The sequence below is a fragment of the Nelumbo lutea genome, chromosome 1 (assembly GCF_056320005.1).
Source record: "Nelumbo lutea isolate HS-2025 chromosome 1, American lotus-T2T, whole genome shotgun sequence".
NCBI lineage: Eukaryota > Viridiplantae > Streptophyta > Magnoliopsida > Proteales > Nelumbonaceae > Nelumbo > Nelumbo lutea.
Window position 1 is genome coordinate 142,013,764 of NC_142684.1, and position 15,384 is coordinate 142,029,147.

General features: G+C 36.0%; 1 protein-coding gene across 2 annotated transcripts; it reads left to right on the forward strand.

The window, feature by feature from the left end:
* Nucleotides 1-9,718: 9,718 nt before the first annotated feature.
* LOC148878014 (receptor-like serine/threonine-protein kinase SD1-8) lies at nt 9,719-14,658 on the forward strand. Of its 2 annotated transcripts, none has more exons than XM_088947877.1 (7): nt 9,719-11,174; nt 12,640-12,849; nt 12,951-13,144; nt 13,280-13,490; nt 13,591-13,828; nt 13,944-14,038; nt 14,178-14,658. In XM_088947877.1, exons 1-7 carry the CDS (start codon nt 9,890-9,892, stop codon nt 14,309-14,311), a joined length of 2,367 nt encoding a protein of 788 aa, XP_088804003.1. In that variant the 5' UTR covers nt 9,719-9,889; the 3' UTR covers nt 14,312-14,658. The 2 variants fall into 2 exon arrangements, with proteins under 2 accessions (XP_088804003.1, XP_088803995.1); XM_088947869.1 differs by having other exon boundaries at nt 9,722-11,174; nt 13,944-14,094.
* The last annotated feature ends 726 nt before the right edge of the window (nt 14,659-15,384 follow it).

Here is a 15,384-nt window from a genome sequence, read left to right on the forward strand (position 1 = left end):
TATTTAAATTTAATAAATTACAATGATATTATTAAAAAATAAATTTATGATATAAAATATTTGACCTGATCCCTTGAGACAATGACACGTGGACCTGACTCAGCACGAGCAAACAGCTCAGAACTGCAGCCTGACTGCGACTAAGTAACGAGCCTGCAGGATAGCTCGCTACGTCATAGCTCGCTGTAGGGGGAGCTCGCTACAGCGCGAGCTCAAGCTCCCCCGAGCTACCGAAAGGGAATACTCCAAGACTATCCCAACCCGTGAGCTAGGGTAACCAGCTCACTCCAACACTTAGGAAGAAAGACTGCCCCAAAGACAATCCCGATGAAGCAACGTGATGCTCTCAGGAAGCTTCTATCTGACAGGACCGCACTCGTCAGACTGCACCACATCTCTTGACTGACGGTGCAGTCCCTGCCCATTCGACAGGCTGCACCCATGTCTCTTGACAAATGGTGGCGTGCCTGTCCTCCCAGGATGTGTCACCCATCTAATTGGGTAGTACCTTGCAACGGTCACCTGCGCAGCCCTGGCAAGTAACAGCTGCGACATAAACCCAGTGGTGGTTACGCCTGATTTGACAAGAACGCCCCTATAAAAGCCCCTTTGTCGAAGGGGAGAGGGATCTCTGATCGAATATGATTTTGAGTCATCTTACTTGCTCTCGAGCTAATCTTGAGAGCTCAATGATCTAGTGTGACCTACACTCTTAGCCTCTTTACACTCTTTACTTTCTCCCTTAGCGTTCTAACTTAAGCTTCGGAGTATTCCCGTCGGGAAAATCCCCCGAGAATCCTTCACCTTCTTCTTATCAGGTGCCGTTCATTGCTAGCTAGCCAGTCAGCAGCCAGTTAGGAGTGCCCGAATGGTGCCGCATCATATAATATTAATATATCTATGGTCGAGTTGGTTCAGTTTTGATCGGTTTACAAATGGCCTAAATGAAACTAACCTAACTTGGTCGAGTTGGAAAATTGCTAAACCAAAGTCGATCGGAAATACTAGAAAATTGACCAACTCGAGTCAAGTTCGATCGGATTGGTTATTAAAAAGTTAAAACATAAAACAATTATATACTCCTATGTATTTCTATTGTTTAACTTTCACTTAACAAAGCATGTGCATCCCATAGGTCCCCGCTAGACTATATCATTTTGAAACAACTAATGAGACGCTCTCATTCCGCATAAAAAATTACCTAAAATCTCTCTCTCTCTCTCTCTCTCTCTCTCACACACACACACACACACACACGCACACACATTCCGATACCTACAAAATCTCCTCTCCTAAAATTTCTCTTAAATAACTAAATATTTAAAAATATAAAATATTTAACATAACTAGATTTTAAATAGTTAAAATAAAAAAATTATATAATAAATTTAAAAAATTTCTTAAAACTAGAAAGTTAATTATAATATAATATTCAAATTAATAGTAAGTTTATATTTTAAAAAATTAATAGTGAAATTATGTAATAAAAGCATAAATTATAATTTCACAGATTATTAAATTCCATAAATAATTAAGGTTTTAAAATGTACATAATGATATTATTTAAATAACTCAATAATAATGTGAATAAATAATTCCACTTATCTCAATTAATAATTCTAGAAAATAACTTTCAAAAAAAGAATAATATTTACTATGAATAATTATTTATAGTAATTATTTATTATATATTTATATATACTAAAATTAATATTTATTGTATTTTTAGTAATTATTTATAGTTTCTTGTTATGAATATATCTTCAATAATTATGCATAAATATATTTTTTTTGTTATTTAATAGAAAATTTTCAATAATTATTGGACATTAAACTATTATTATTTAACATTTTAAAATTAATTTGTTGTACTTATTGTATTAGTGTCATAATTTATTGTTAATATTTATTAGTCATTAAACTATTAGTTGAGATTTCACTATTTACTGACTAATTTAATATATTTCTTAGTATTTATTGTATATTTGTAATTGTTTTATTTTTATTAGTTATTTATTGTATTTTCATTACCAATGTATTTTCAATAATTGTATATTTTTCTATAAATTTTCAATAATTATTGGAGGTTAAACTATTGTTATTTATTAAAGATTAGACTATTAATTTAGCTGAAATTAGAAGTGTTCACAAGTTGGTTTGGTTCAGTTGTAGTCTATTTGGCCAACCAAATTGACTTGGTCAAATTTGGGAGATGGTCACTCAAAACCAACTAACCATTAGTGAAAACCGACCAACTCAGGTTGTATCAATTTGGGTTGATTTTCGGTTTGTTCGGATTGTTCAAAAGATTTACTTAAAAAATTAAATTTGAATTTAAAAACATTACAATGACATTATGATATATATATCGTTTGATTTTGGTCGATGTACAAATGGCCAAAGCAAAATTGATCAAAACCAACTGGAAATATTAGAAAACCAACCAACTTGGCATTGGTTTGATGAAAAAACCTAGCTAAAATAAATTATTTCTATTTTGTATTATAACAAAATTATTAAAAGTAATACATAAAAAATAAATAATTATTAATTATTTAAAAAGTTAAAAATGTAAAACAATTATATACTCTCTCAACAAATCCCATGCATCGCACGGGTCGTCGCTAGTTATAATAAAAAAAAGTGATAGGCGATCGACCGTTCATTTATTAATTTGCAGAGAAAAATTGCTACATATGTGTGGGGATTTTCAGAGGTGCAACCAAAGGCATTGCTCAACTCCAACCAAATGCCAGGTTGGCCTGGGGCAGGGCCTGATAACAGAAATAAGGGCTTAATGAAGGCCCAGACACAACTTGGATCCGTCATGTGTGTAGGCTGATCCTAGACATATTTCTGGCACAAAACCACAGACCTGACAAAGGGGATTTTTGAGCCTAAGTGGGCTAGGCCAATCTTGAAGTTAAACCTGGTTCCAGGTTGGTATCAATGGACCGGATATTGATCCAATCCGAATGGAATCGTCTACTCACATGGTCTGTTTGGTTCAGACAGGAATACGAATGGGAATTGGAATTAGCTGGATTGAGATTTCATTCCCAATGGAGGGAAGGGAATGGCCATTCCCTTAAGTAGGGCAATGTCATTCCACTAGGAATAGGAATGAGATTCCAATTCCGTCCAGCCAAATGATTGGATTATAGGGGAGGGGAGGGAATGGAATGACCATTCTTTGAAATAGGGCAATACCATTTTACTAGGAATTGGAATTAGCTGGATAGAGATTTCATTCCCAATGGAGGGGAGGGAATGACCATTCCCTTAAATGGGGCAATGTCATTCCATCAGGAATAGGAATATTCCACCCAGCCAAATGGTTGGATTCTAAGGGAGGGGAGGGAATGGAATGGCCATTCCCTCAAATAGGGCAATGCCATCCCACCAGGAATAGGATTGGGATTTCAATTCACCCAGCCAAATAGTTGGAATTGAAGTGGCCAATTTCAGTTCCAATTCTAGACCTCTATCCCTGTGAACCAAACAGGCCCTGCTAAGTGATTTTGTGATCTAGGTGTATATGGCGTCAAAGCATATAGATAGGAGATGAGCTTCATGAATTTCTTTTGGTAAAGAATGAGTTATTTCATGAATTTGATCAAACCAGTTACGCTCTTTATTTTTCCCTTGAAGTTATGTCTACTAACTGTTTTGAATCCAAAAGAAGCTGTGATCTGTTGAATCTACACTGATCTTGTTTCTTTCAAGTTCCGAAGTCAGTGCTCTAACTTCTATGTGGTAAGGTCCTTTGAGTCTTGCATCACGGGAAACCTGTTGAGAGAATAGCTCGGGCTTAAGGCATGTTAATTTGGGGTCCGAATGTAGTAGGCATGTTAAGTAAACACAATGATTAGTGAGTAGATAATAGCTGTGTGATACATGTCCTAGTTAATGTGTCTTTTATCCAAATGTTTTTGTTCCATTAAAAATAAAAATAATGAAAAGGAAAACCTAAATGCATTGAGAGTTGGGATTCATTTACGTTTTTTTTTTATTATTTTATTATTTTTAATTATTTTGACAAATAATAAAATACTGGATAATTTCTGTCTAACATAGAAAATATGTTTGAATGAAAGATGCACTAGCTTAGACATGTGTCACACAGCTATTACGTGCTCATTCATTATGCTTATCTAATATGCCTACTATATCGGGACCTATTAATTTAATGATGCATCCAAGTCTTGTGTTTTCTTAATTGCATAGGATCATAATATCCACGGATCCACCAGTATAGATAAAGACCATGTTTGGGTCGAGTTGTGATGAGTCTTGATGGTCCATGTGATTTTGAGGATGTGTTATATGCACAATGAGTTGTAAATCTTCGCTTATGCTCTTTATCCTTTGTGCTGGATCTTGTATAATGTTTTGATGAATGTGAAGATTCATATATGTTGTAAAGGATTGCTTGCAAGAAGCCAGAGTAATATATGCATGCAATCAGATTTGCCCATGAGTCGTGCCAGACTTTCTAGCCAGTCTTTGAGGATTTTATGGTATGGTTCAGTTGAGATGTTATTGGGATTCACATCTATTTGAGCACGACACCATAGAGTTAGGGGATATATATGGATGACAATGAAAATATATAAGTGGTTGAAGCTCTCCGTGTATTAGGTTGCATTAAGAACATGTAGGGCCAATTCTTGGTGTTTATTTGAGAATTTTATCCTTTGCTAACATCCCATTCTAGCAGCTAGAGAGCTTTTCATGTGAATATAACTGATATCTGAAAGGAACCTTTGGTTTGACGACAGAAAAAGGTTTCCATGAGCATAGATTTTGAGGGTTGTTCATGTAAAACAGATCGGTATATATGCTTCTGATTTGACAATATAGACACCTGACGAGTTTCTTCTAATTCAATACTGCTATTAGAGATGTGTTCAGCTACAGTTGGGTCAGGAAGATCAGCTACTTTAATAGAATGAGAATCTTATGTTGGATCAAGATGTGATGGGGTCATGTAGAGCATCAATGTGATGTGAGAGCCATCTCTTATTACCTATAGAAGAGCGGGTTTTAGCGAACTATTTGTCATGCTGCCCCCCACCAAGAAAAAGAGTTTGACTTGGCTTTAATTTGCTTTGAAAGGACTTTAGTGAGGGAAGTACCTTCGCTCTCAAGAATTTAGCAGAAAGATTACTTTGCAAATGAAATTCTTTCTTCTTAGTAGTTGCTTAATTTCCAAAGAGATAATTCTATTTTCATGAGTGTAAATTTTGAAACCAAGGGGTGCTCACAGTTCAGTTAACTGAACCGTGGGGCATCTTTTGAAACTGAACCAGTATTATCGGTTTTTGAAAAATCGGTAATCAGAATCGAACCAAAGCTAGTTGGTTAACCGTTTGACCAATTCAGTTAATCATCAGTTTGGTTCATTGGTTTTTTAATTTTTATAATATATATTATAAAAATATGTATAAATATATAATAAAAAATTATATTTTAAATAATAAATAATATATATATATATATTATATAATGCATATTTATTAATTTATAATATATAATATATATAATATATAAATATATATAAATATATATAAAATATATAGAAATATATGTATACCGGCCAGTTCCGCTAACCGCCATTTGTTTATATTAGTTAACCGAAACCAATCCGACCAGTCCCTTGTCAATATAGCTTGATAAGGGGACTGTTTGTTCAAAGTTTGGCACCCAGATATTTTTCTTTGCTACTAGAAGGGATCAAGGGGGTATGCCAAGGATTCTACAAATGATTTTTTTATGGTTCCTATGGATGTTCATGCTGAAGAGGAAGCTAGATATAGTTTATTCTTTCTTTATCTCTGATTCAAACTCCAGAGCAATTGCTTTAGAGCTTGAATTTGTTGAATTTTTGCCTTGCAAAAGAGAAAAGAATCCTTTTCCTTATTTGATTGCCAATATTCCTTTTTTCTTTTCAGAAAATTCATTGTTGATTCTCTTTTTAATTAGGATTTTAATAAGAGAGATTATGAGCTAATGCTTTAAATATAAGACTTAATGAGAGGAAATGAAAGTTTATTAATACCTTAAATATAGGGCTTAATGAGAGAGAATAAAATAAATTTAATAAAAATAGAAGTTAAGATTACAATTTTTTTGCCTCATAATAAAGAGAGACCAAAATTGCAAAATCTAGATGTCATTCACACTTTTAATAGACCCAACAGGACTAAACCAAACTAATCCAATTGTATAGGATATGGGTCTGAATCCGGATCTGCATTACATGCACTGATTATAATTTATGAGCTTTGGTTGTTCCAAACTGACCATTTATCTATATCTACCTCCATTCTAATATTTAGGGGTGTTCATAAAAACCTGAATAACTGAACCGAAGCAAGAAAAACGAACCAGAAAATGCAGTTAATCGAATCGACTGGTATATATTTATATTTATATATATATATATATTTAATATATGTCACATATTTTCTATATATTATATATAAATATATATATATATATTATTTATAATAATATATTAATAAATATATTAAATATATTATATATCATTTATTATTTATAATATAATATTATACATATTTTATATAATATATATTATAAATATAAAAAACTGAAAATCGAAGAATCGAACTGATTAAAAACCAAAACCAATCAACCGATTAACCAATGGTACCGATTTAGTTACAGTTTGGAGAAATTGAAAAACCAGAAAAATCGATTCAATTTGAAAAAATTATCTATGGTTAGGTTAACCAAACCGTGCCCTACTAATACCCATCTTTCTAAACTTATATATTATCATATTATTTTGTCCAAATGTGTCAATTTAACAGATATTTAGTTTTAATGTTTTATTGTCAAATATTAGAATAATAGTGGAATCTTTAATCTGATCCAATAGTCTTGATTAATAGTTGGATTGATTATGGGTCTCTTATTATCACAGACCCTATAAGGTTTGGTGGAAGTTGTTCTTCATATTTATTTATCGGTTAGGTATATCAGGTCTACCCTTACCTGAACCACATCCGACGGGTAGACAGCACTATTCAAACCTAATACCAAAACAAACGTCCACGTATTTCTAATTTTCGTACAAATAAAATATATCCAATTTACTATGGATGAATGATTTTCCACCATACAAAAGCATTAGTAGACAAATATATAGATAGAAACGAGGATATAGATATACGCCAAACTATCCTCTCTCCCCGTTGCCCTGTCTTCACAGCAACAGCAAGCCTCCCTTTGTACGAAGAAGATGGTACTACTTTGCATTCAACGAGAGGTCAAAGCCATACATGTAATGCTGTCAGATTGCTTTGAAAACTTTTTCTTGATATATCATGAATGGAATGATCATAGTTGAAGATGGTCCAATGGTGATTGGAGGAATGTTTTGACTTAAATTCTGTAGTGTTGAAATAGAAATCTACTCTCATGCACTCTTTGGATTGTATGCATGTGTTGATGTTTGCCGAGCTAATTCAGACTTGATCTCAAATTGAATTAGTAACTTCTAAAGGCTGTGTTTGGTTGCAGTGTAAATTTATTTGTATTATTACAAAAGCATGAGAGTGTAAATGCAAAAACAGAAAATTCTTGTTTAATTTTATTTTGGGTTTTATTTTATTCTGCTTCATGTCTTAATTTATTTCATTTGTACTACAATCAAACAAAAAAGTTTGAAACAAAAGTAGGTTAGAATTTACACTCAAATCATTTGCACTGTCATGGTTTTGTATCAGTGCAAATTTATTTGCATTGCAACTAAATACAGCCTAACGACTCAATTTACGAGTATAAATATAAATATGACAATACAAATATATACAACATAATGGAAAATACATGGTTTTGCACTTTTGGCTCAGTTTGGAAGAAATACAAATACAAATATGTAAAGTACAAAATCTTACATTTTATATTATTTTTACTATACTCTTTCCAAATTGAGCCAAAAATACAATCATCTTTCTTCACCTATAAGCTAGCTACGCTATAACAATATTAAAATTTAAAACAAACAAACAAACGAAAAGGTGATCATTCTAATTAATTGATTTCTTGGTTAGAAGGAGATCAGCTAGAGGTAGGTCCAACATTCATTTTATATATGCCAATGGAGGACGATTATTTCTTGGTGGTGTTAGTTAGATTTTATCTTATTTATTATTGTCTAATTTGAGGTGTCATAAAAACTAAGGGTAATATTAATAAATTAGTGGCGTTTAAGCAAATATGACTTAATTGCTGATAACTTTGATGCAGCCATGTGGCATAAATATATAAAAGTTAAAATGGATCCTAATCAACGAGAGTCAGTAATGACTCGATCGTCGATTGGCGTTGACTGAAATGGTACATTTGGGAGGGTAAATGTGAACACTTTGAACAATTCGTCATCAGACAACACCAACAAACCAAATTTTATTAGTTTAGCTAAGAATTCTGCTTTCTTGGTAGTTCTAAACTTCATATTCTTAAAATGGGTTCACGGACTAACACGGGATTCCAATCACTAAACGATTTCACTGACCGGGATTTTATATATAATAGCTTCCTTGAAAATGCTAATAACAATATATCACAAGTCAGAAGTCAGAACTCTTTGCTTCCCTGAACTTATGGGGAGCTTTGTTTGACATACACACACGGGAGAAAAAAAAAAAAAAGGAAGGAAGAAAAATTGTGATTAAGTTGGATGATTGCTATCATATCTCATATCATCAAGTGGATACTTGGTCCCTGTCTGCATAGTCTACTCTATAAAGAATTTGCATTCTGGAGATGACGAGCCAACTTGTAACTCGGCCACTGAATTTTGTAGTTGCTCACTTTACAAACTCGTTGTGTAATTGTTTTACAACTTAGCTGACTCTCGTAAGCATGGAAATGGTTGGATCAATTCTATCAGATGATGACTCGGGAGCTTCCTTGTTAACTATGTATTTAGCTTCGAGTTTGACTCACAAGGCTAGAATGCGAACTCAGCCTAAGGGATGTTCTGCGCGTTAGTTGAGTTCTTTGGCTTTTGAAATTCTAATTCCCAATGTTGCTTTCAGATTGTTGAATTTTTCATCAGATATGACTATATACCCACAAACTAACCAAAGCGCTGGTTTGGTTGCGTCTAGCGTCTTTGTTAATTTTTAAATGAACTAATTAAAGATTCTTCTACTTCCACCCAGTTTCTTCTTTCACTCTTGAATCTTTCCCAAGACAGATGTATATGTTATACTTTCTGTAGGAAGAACGGAACGTAGTCGAATAAAATAAAAACTTAGGTGGTCTTGGGCTTCTTGATGGACTCTCATTAATAGCCTGTTTTCTTTCAACCATGGGCGTTTTGTTAAACTATGCCTGGCTTAGGCCTAATTTCAAGGCCCATTTAAGTTAGCATGGATGAATCACACCTAACCTTATCAATCTATTGGGTGGGTGGACTTTGTAGTAGATTGGACAATGTCACCAACTTTAGAGGACTGAGTTCGCATCCTAAGATTATACTGGCTCAACCATACCAACCCACATCAGGCTGATGTGGTTTATAATGATTGGCCCATGTCAGACTGATGAAAATTTCAATTTCCCAATGATTGGCCCACGTCAGATTCACATTTTCAGTTCAGAATTCTTACTAATTATCAAGCCCAGCCCATGCCCCGCCAACTACGTCCATAGACCATACGTCTATACCCCATAGAAAAGCTGGAAAGAGATGAGAAAGGGTTTTTGTTTTAATTAATACGGGATTCATGTTCATATATCCACAGTCAACGGTTTGTGCCCATCATTCCGCCCTTCCAATCTCAGAGTTCCAAATGCCTTGAACAAGAAGGAAAAGAGAAACCACATTCGCGCATTCTCAGGCGAGGTAAAAATGAGTGGCCGTCTTCGTCTCTGCTTCGTTTTCATGATTACTTCACTGACCTTTCTCTCAGAAATTTCCGTCGCAGTCGACACCATAACTCCGACTCTGTCGCTCAAAGACGGCCAAACCCTTGTATCCACCGACGGAAACTTCGAATTAGGATTCTTCACACCCGGCAGCTCGAAATACAGATATGTGGGAATATGGTATAAGAAAATTCCGATTAAAACAGTAGTTTGGGTCGCAAACAGGAACAGCCCAATTCCAGATTCATCGGGAGTTCTATCGATTGGCACAGACGGGAATCTCGTTCTTCTCAACCAACAGGCGCGCATCTTCTGGACAGCGAATGCAACATCCAAGGCACGCAATCCGGTTGCCCAGCTGCTGGGCTCGGGGAATCTTGTTGTTAGAGATGGTAGCGGTACCGATCCCCAGGACTATTTGTGGCGGAGTTTCGATTATCCCACTGATACGTTGTTGCCAGGTATGAAGCTGGGTTGGGACTTGAAGACCGGTTTGAATCGTTATCTGACGTCTTGGAAGAGCCCAAACGACCCTTCAGTAGGAGATTATTCCTTCAAGATAGATCCTCATGGATTTCCACAAGCATTTCTGTTCCAAGGACTGATCCCGGTTTACCGAAGTGGGCCTTGGAATGGAATCCAATTTAGTGGGGTTCCAGAAATGAAGTCCAATGACATAGTAAGCTTTGACTTCACATTCAATGAGGAGGAGGTTTATTACAAATATACAGTCAAGAAAAGCTCGGTGTTTTCAAGGTTAATGGTAAATACGACCGGCTTGCTTCAAAGGTATACATGGGAGCTTGGCGTTAACAGTTTCTGGATCCTTTTCTGGTACGCTCGGAAGGACCAATGTGACGGCTACAAGAATTGTGGCCCTTATGGTATTTGTGACAGCAATACATCGCCGATCTGTGAGTGTATTCAGGGATTCCGGCCCAAAAACCAGAAGACTTGGGATCTAAGAGACGGGTCTGATGGGTGCGTTCGTAAAACCAACTATGTCTGTCAGAAGGATGATGGGTTCTTAACACTGAAGGGGATGAAGCTGCCGGATAGTTCTAAGGCATTTGTAGACGAAAGCATGAGTCTTGAGGAATGCGCAACCCAGTGTCGGATTAACTGTTCTTGTACAGCTTATGCGAATACTAATATCAACGGAGAAGGAAGCGGTTGTGTGTTTTGGGTAGTTGAACTGATCGATCTTCGGGAGTACCTACAGGAAGGTGGTCAAGATCTGTACGTGAGGGTGGCAGCTTCAGAACTAGGTGCGTATAAAACTTCAAACCTTCTTAATCTGATTCACTTCTTAGATGTGGTTCTTCTCAAATTTTGGTCTTTGCCGCTTTTCTAGTTTGCTATAGCCAGTGAGTCGACTCGGCCGGCTTAAGTGACCGGGTCATATGACTCGTGAAATCCCTCTCCAGACTCTAGTCCATTCTATTCCAACTTTCCAAGAGATAGAGAACGAAAGTTGGTTTTCCTTTTCTTTTCGAATTTAATTCAATCAATTAATTCCAGTGACGTTCCTCATCGCTTTGTTCCCTGGGTATGTGTTTGAGATTTGAAAAAGAGACCCATCTGACCAATCACAACCTATCACGTGGATAAAGTTGGTGGTGGCAGGTATGATGATCAAGCAAAGAAACCCAAGAAATTTTCCATCGTACATGTGGCAAATATACACTTGTGTCTCAATCAGATATTAAATTACATGCTTCCCCCCTATTAAGATCAGAAACTGAATATTCTCCCAACAAATCGCCCAACAAGCTCTCCCTTTGCTCTTCGTTTTCCTCTTTTATAATAGGATTGCGATTTTCAACTCAGTAAAATCGACTGCTGGGACAGGTCAATTCGTCATCCAGCCAAACTTTCAAATCCCTTTTAGCCGAGCTCTAAACCATTTATTTGATAAAAAAAAGTGTTGACTCAGTCAATGATTCCATTACCTGATTAATTAAACAATTTAGCCATGGGTAAGATATTAAGGCTGTGTTTGGTTTGAAGGAAAAAGTAGGAAAAAGAAAGATAAGATAGGGAAACCTTTAAAGACCTTGTATGGATTTCCCTACCTTTTCCTTGAAACCAAACATAGCCTAATTGTTTTTGCTATTTTTTTTTCTTTTGCATTTTCATTCATTTCTGCCTTTAATAACAATTAACAATGATTTTCATTTGTCACACTTGCTTTTATAACATAGATCAAACAAAGCACCCTGCTGTTGGTTATAACAGAAGGAGTAAATAAGGGCTAAGAGGCGTTTGGAGCTCTTCAATTGATTGGGTTGTGGTTCCTTACAGAGACGGATGTTTCAAAATGATTCGCCCTTGTAAAGAGGTGGAAAGCAACAGAAAAATATTATATTGATCATCGGGTTAGGTCCCACTATTAGAATCTCTTGACGCCAAAGTCAATTCGTCTGACTTAGGCGGGCTTTCTCTCTTCTTTTCTCTCCACTTAATAAGTGGTGATCTGCGATCTGTTCTCAGCTTGGTAGGAGTTTCAGTTTAGACTAGGCACTGGCGCATGGCAATCGCCATCCATCCATGTTGGGTCTGATAAGGATGCCCTGACCTCTTTATCTACTTTCCATGGATGGGAGCCTCGTCTACTTAGCGTTTGACAGCATTTGAGTTTCTTACAAGTAAAAAATATATATATCTAGTCTCTCAATCGTAAGGTTTGTTAAGGTGTGTACAACTGATGGTAATCTGGGTCATCACTTACAGATGCAGCAGAGGGCACGAAGGCTGACAAAAGAAGACGAATAATTCTCATCACTAGCATCATCGGCGGTCTGGGATTGCTTGCATTGGCATTTAGTATTATTTATCTGATTGTATGGAGATGGAGAAAAACCAGGTCTCAATGGAAGAAAGATACGATGCACCCACTATGGAGGAAGAGGAAGACAGAGGACAGAAGTATCCGAAGAAAAAGTCTGTTGTTCTCTTAGAAACAGAGCACCATTAATGTATACATGATTTTCTTCAAAGCTTGTCCATTTTATTCTACGATATTCTTTCCATATTGAACACAGGTATCAGGGAGAAAAGCCAAGATTTGCAAGCAGTTGATGGGGCAATAGCAAGCACAAGGGAATGTTACTCAGATGAAAGCAACAATGATGACATTGAGTTGCCTGTGTTTGATTTTGATACAATAGAAACTGCCACTGACAATTTCTCAGATGCAAACAAGCTCGGGAAAGGTGGCTTCGGTTCTGTTTATAAGGTAAGTTAGATCCCATGATATCTGTTAATTTTCTTTTAATATATATAACTAGAATCTCTGTTAAATATATGACAAATGCATCCCGGAAGATAAGCTTAAGAGTTGAATTTACAATTATATATATAAATATATTAGGGTGAATTGGATGACGGACAAGAAATTGCAGTGAAGAGGCTCTCGAAGAATTCAGGGCAAGGAGCTGAAGAATTCAAAAATGAGGTTATGTTAATTGCTAGGCTTCAACACCGAAATCTTGTTAGGCTTTTGGGTTGTTGCATCGAGTGCCAAGAAAAGATATTGGTCTACGAGTTTCTGCAAAACAAGAGTCTGGATTCAATAATTTTTAGTAAGTTTTTGCTTGATAATTGACTCAGTCATGTCATAGACAGACCCAGCTCGACTGAACAATCTAATTAAACCGGCTATTTTTATGATTTTTTTCGCAGACAAGACAAAGAGCACTATATTGGATTGGCGAAAGCGGTTCAACATTATTATAGGAATTGCTCGGGGACTTCTTTATCTTCATCAAGACTCTAGATTCAGAATAGTTCATAGGGACCTCAAGGCAAGCAACATTCTACTAGATGGAGATATGAACCCCAAAATCTCAGACTTCGGAATGGCCAGGATTTTTAGAGGAGATCAAACTGAAGCAAATACAAAAAGAGTGGTGGGAACATAGTAAGTACCATAAAACATAGGGACGATCGAGTTCATATTTTAATTTAGAAACAAACTAAATCTCCATCGCCAACGTTATATAACTGTATTTCTTTGATATGGATGTGGTGTGCAGTGGTTATATGTCTCCTGAGTATGCAATGGACGGATTGTTCTCAGTGAAGTCTGATGCGTTTAGCTTCGGTGTTCTGGTGTTGGAAATAATAAGTGGTAAGAAGAACAGAGGATTTTATTATTCCAACAACCAACATAACCTCCTTGGACATGTAAGTAGCATAATGAACACAGCGAGGTCATCTTCTGCTGCTGTTTCACTAACCTGACGGTGAGGAGAAAATTAATGTTGCAGGCGTGGACGTTGTGGAAAGAAGGAAGGGCCCTGGAATTAGTGGACACATCAGTAGGCGATTCATATCACACATACGAAGTGTTGAGATGCATACAGGTGGGTCTTTTGTGTGTGCAGGAACGTGCGGAAGATAGGCCAATAATGTCAACTGTGGTTCTGATGCTCAGTAGTGAAACTGCAACAATGCCACAACCAAAAGAACCGGGTTTTTGTTTGGGAAGGAATTTCATGGAAATGATGTCAACTTCTAATAAACAAGAACAAGACTCTTGCACTATAAACGAAGTAACAGTTACAATGCTTGAAGCTCGGTAGTGGGTGTTATTACTTTATTCCCATCTCAAATACATGTATATCTTACAAATGAAAAGGAAAAGGAAAAAGAAATTGTTAATTTCATTCATTTTGTTGCAAAATTGAATGACAGTATTCACTTTCACGTTGACCGAGGTCAATTTATGTATATTAATATTTTGGATAACTAACTGTCATAAACCCAGCATATTTACGGCTGTGTTAGGAGTGCCAGTGGGATTTATCATCCACGGCAGACCAGCCAATTGCAAATTTGCGACGTACTAATTTGTGTCTCCCTTATCAGGACTTTCTGTGTAAATTTTCTCATCTTCTTTTAGAAAAAGGAGGGACTCAGGCAACAAGTTAATGTCCTGGCAAGAGCTCGGAATTTCAGGTAACTTTATGCCGATTATTCGGTATATAAATGAAAGATGGATTTTAGAGAATCACCACCTTTTTTCTTCTTTTTACCCTCTGCTTTCGACACGGCGAGCAGGTGGTGGTTCGATCGGAGCTCATGGAAAACGAGTGGCGGTGTTCCGCCACCTTCGTCTCCCTCTTTCATCAATTCCTGGTATGCTTCGTCGGCTTTGAAAGGTTTGGGTTTCAGAAATGTCAGTGTCCGTGTCAAAAGTTCATAACAGTTATGTGATGTATATTTGAATGATTTATGACCAAACGTGATGCATATTTATAGGGTTGTAAACCGGTCGAATTTGAATCGGATCAGTTAATATCCGAATTCGAATCCAATTAAAAAATTCAATATTTAATCTGATTAGAAAATCTGATATCCGAATTCGATTCTATATCCGACGGATATTAAAAATTAATATTCGAATTTAAATGTGATTAAATATTTGAATATTTGATTCGATTCGAATTCTATTAATTATTTATTTTAGATAAT

Excerpts from the sequence above, each read along its gene's own strand:
- LOC148878014 (XM_088947869.1), top strand. The coding sequence starts at position 9,890 with ATGAGTGGCCGTCTTCGTCTCTGCTTCGTTTTCATGATTACTTCACTG. Across the intron at positions 12,850-12,950 it reads CAGAAGTATCCGAAGAAAAA|GTATCAGGGAGAAAAGCCAA; the intron begins GTCTGTTGTTCT and ends TATTGAACACAG. Across the intron at positions 13,829-13,943 it reads AAAAGAGTGGTGGGAACATA|TGGTTATATGTCTCCTGAGT; the intron begins GTAAGTACCATA and ends TGTGGTGTGCAG.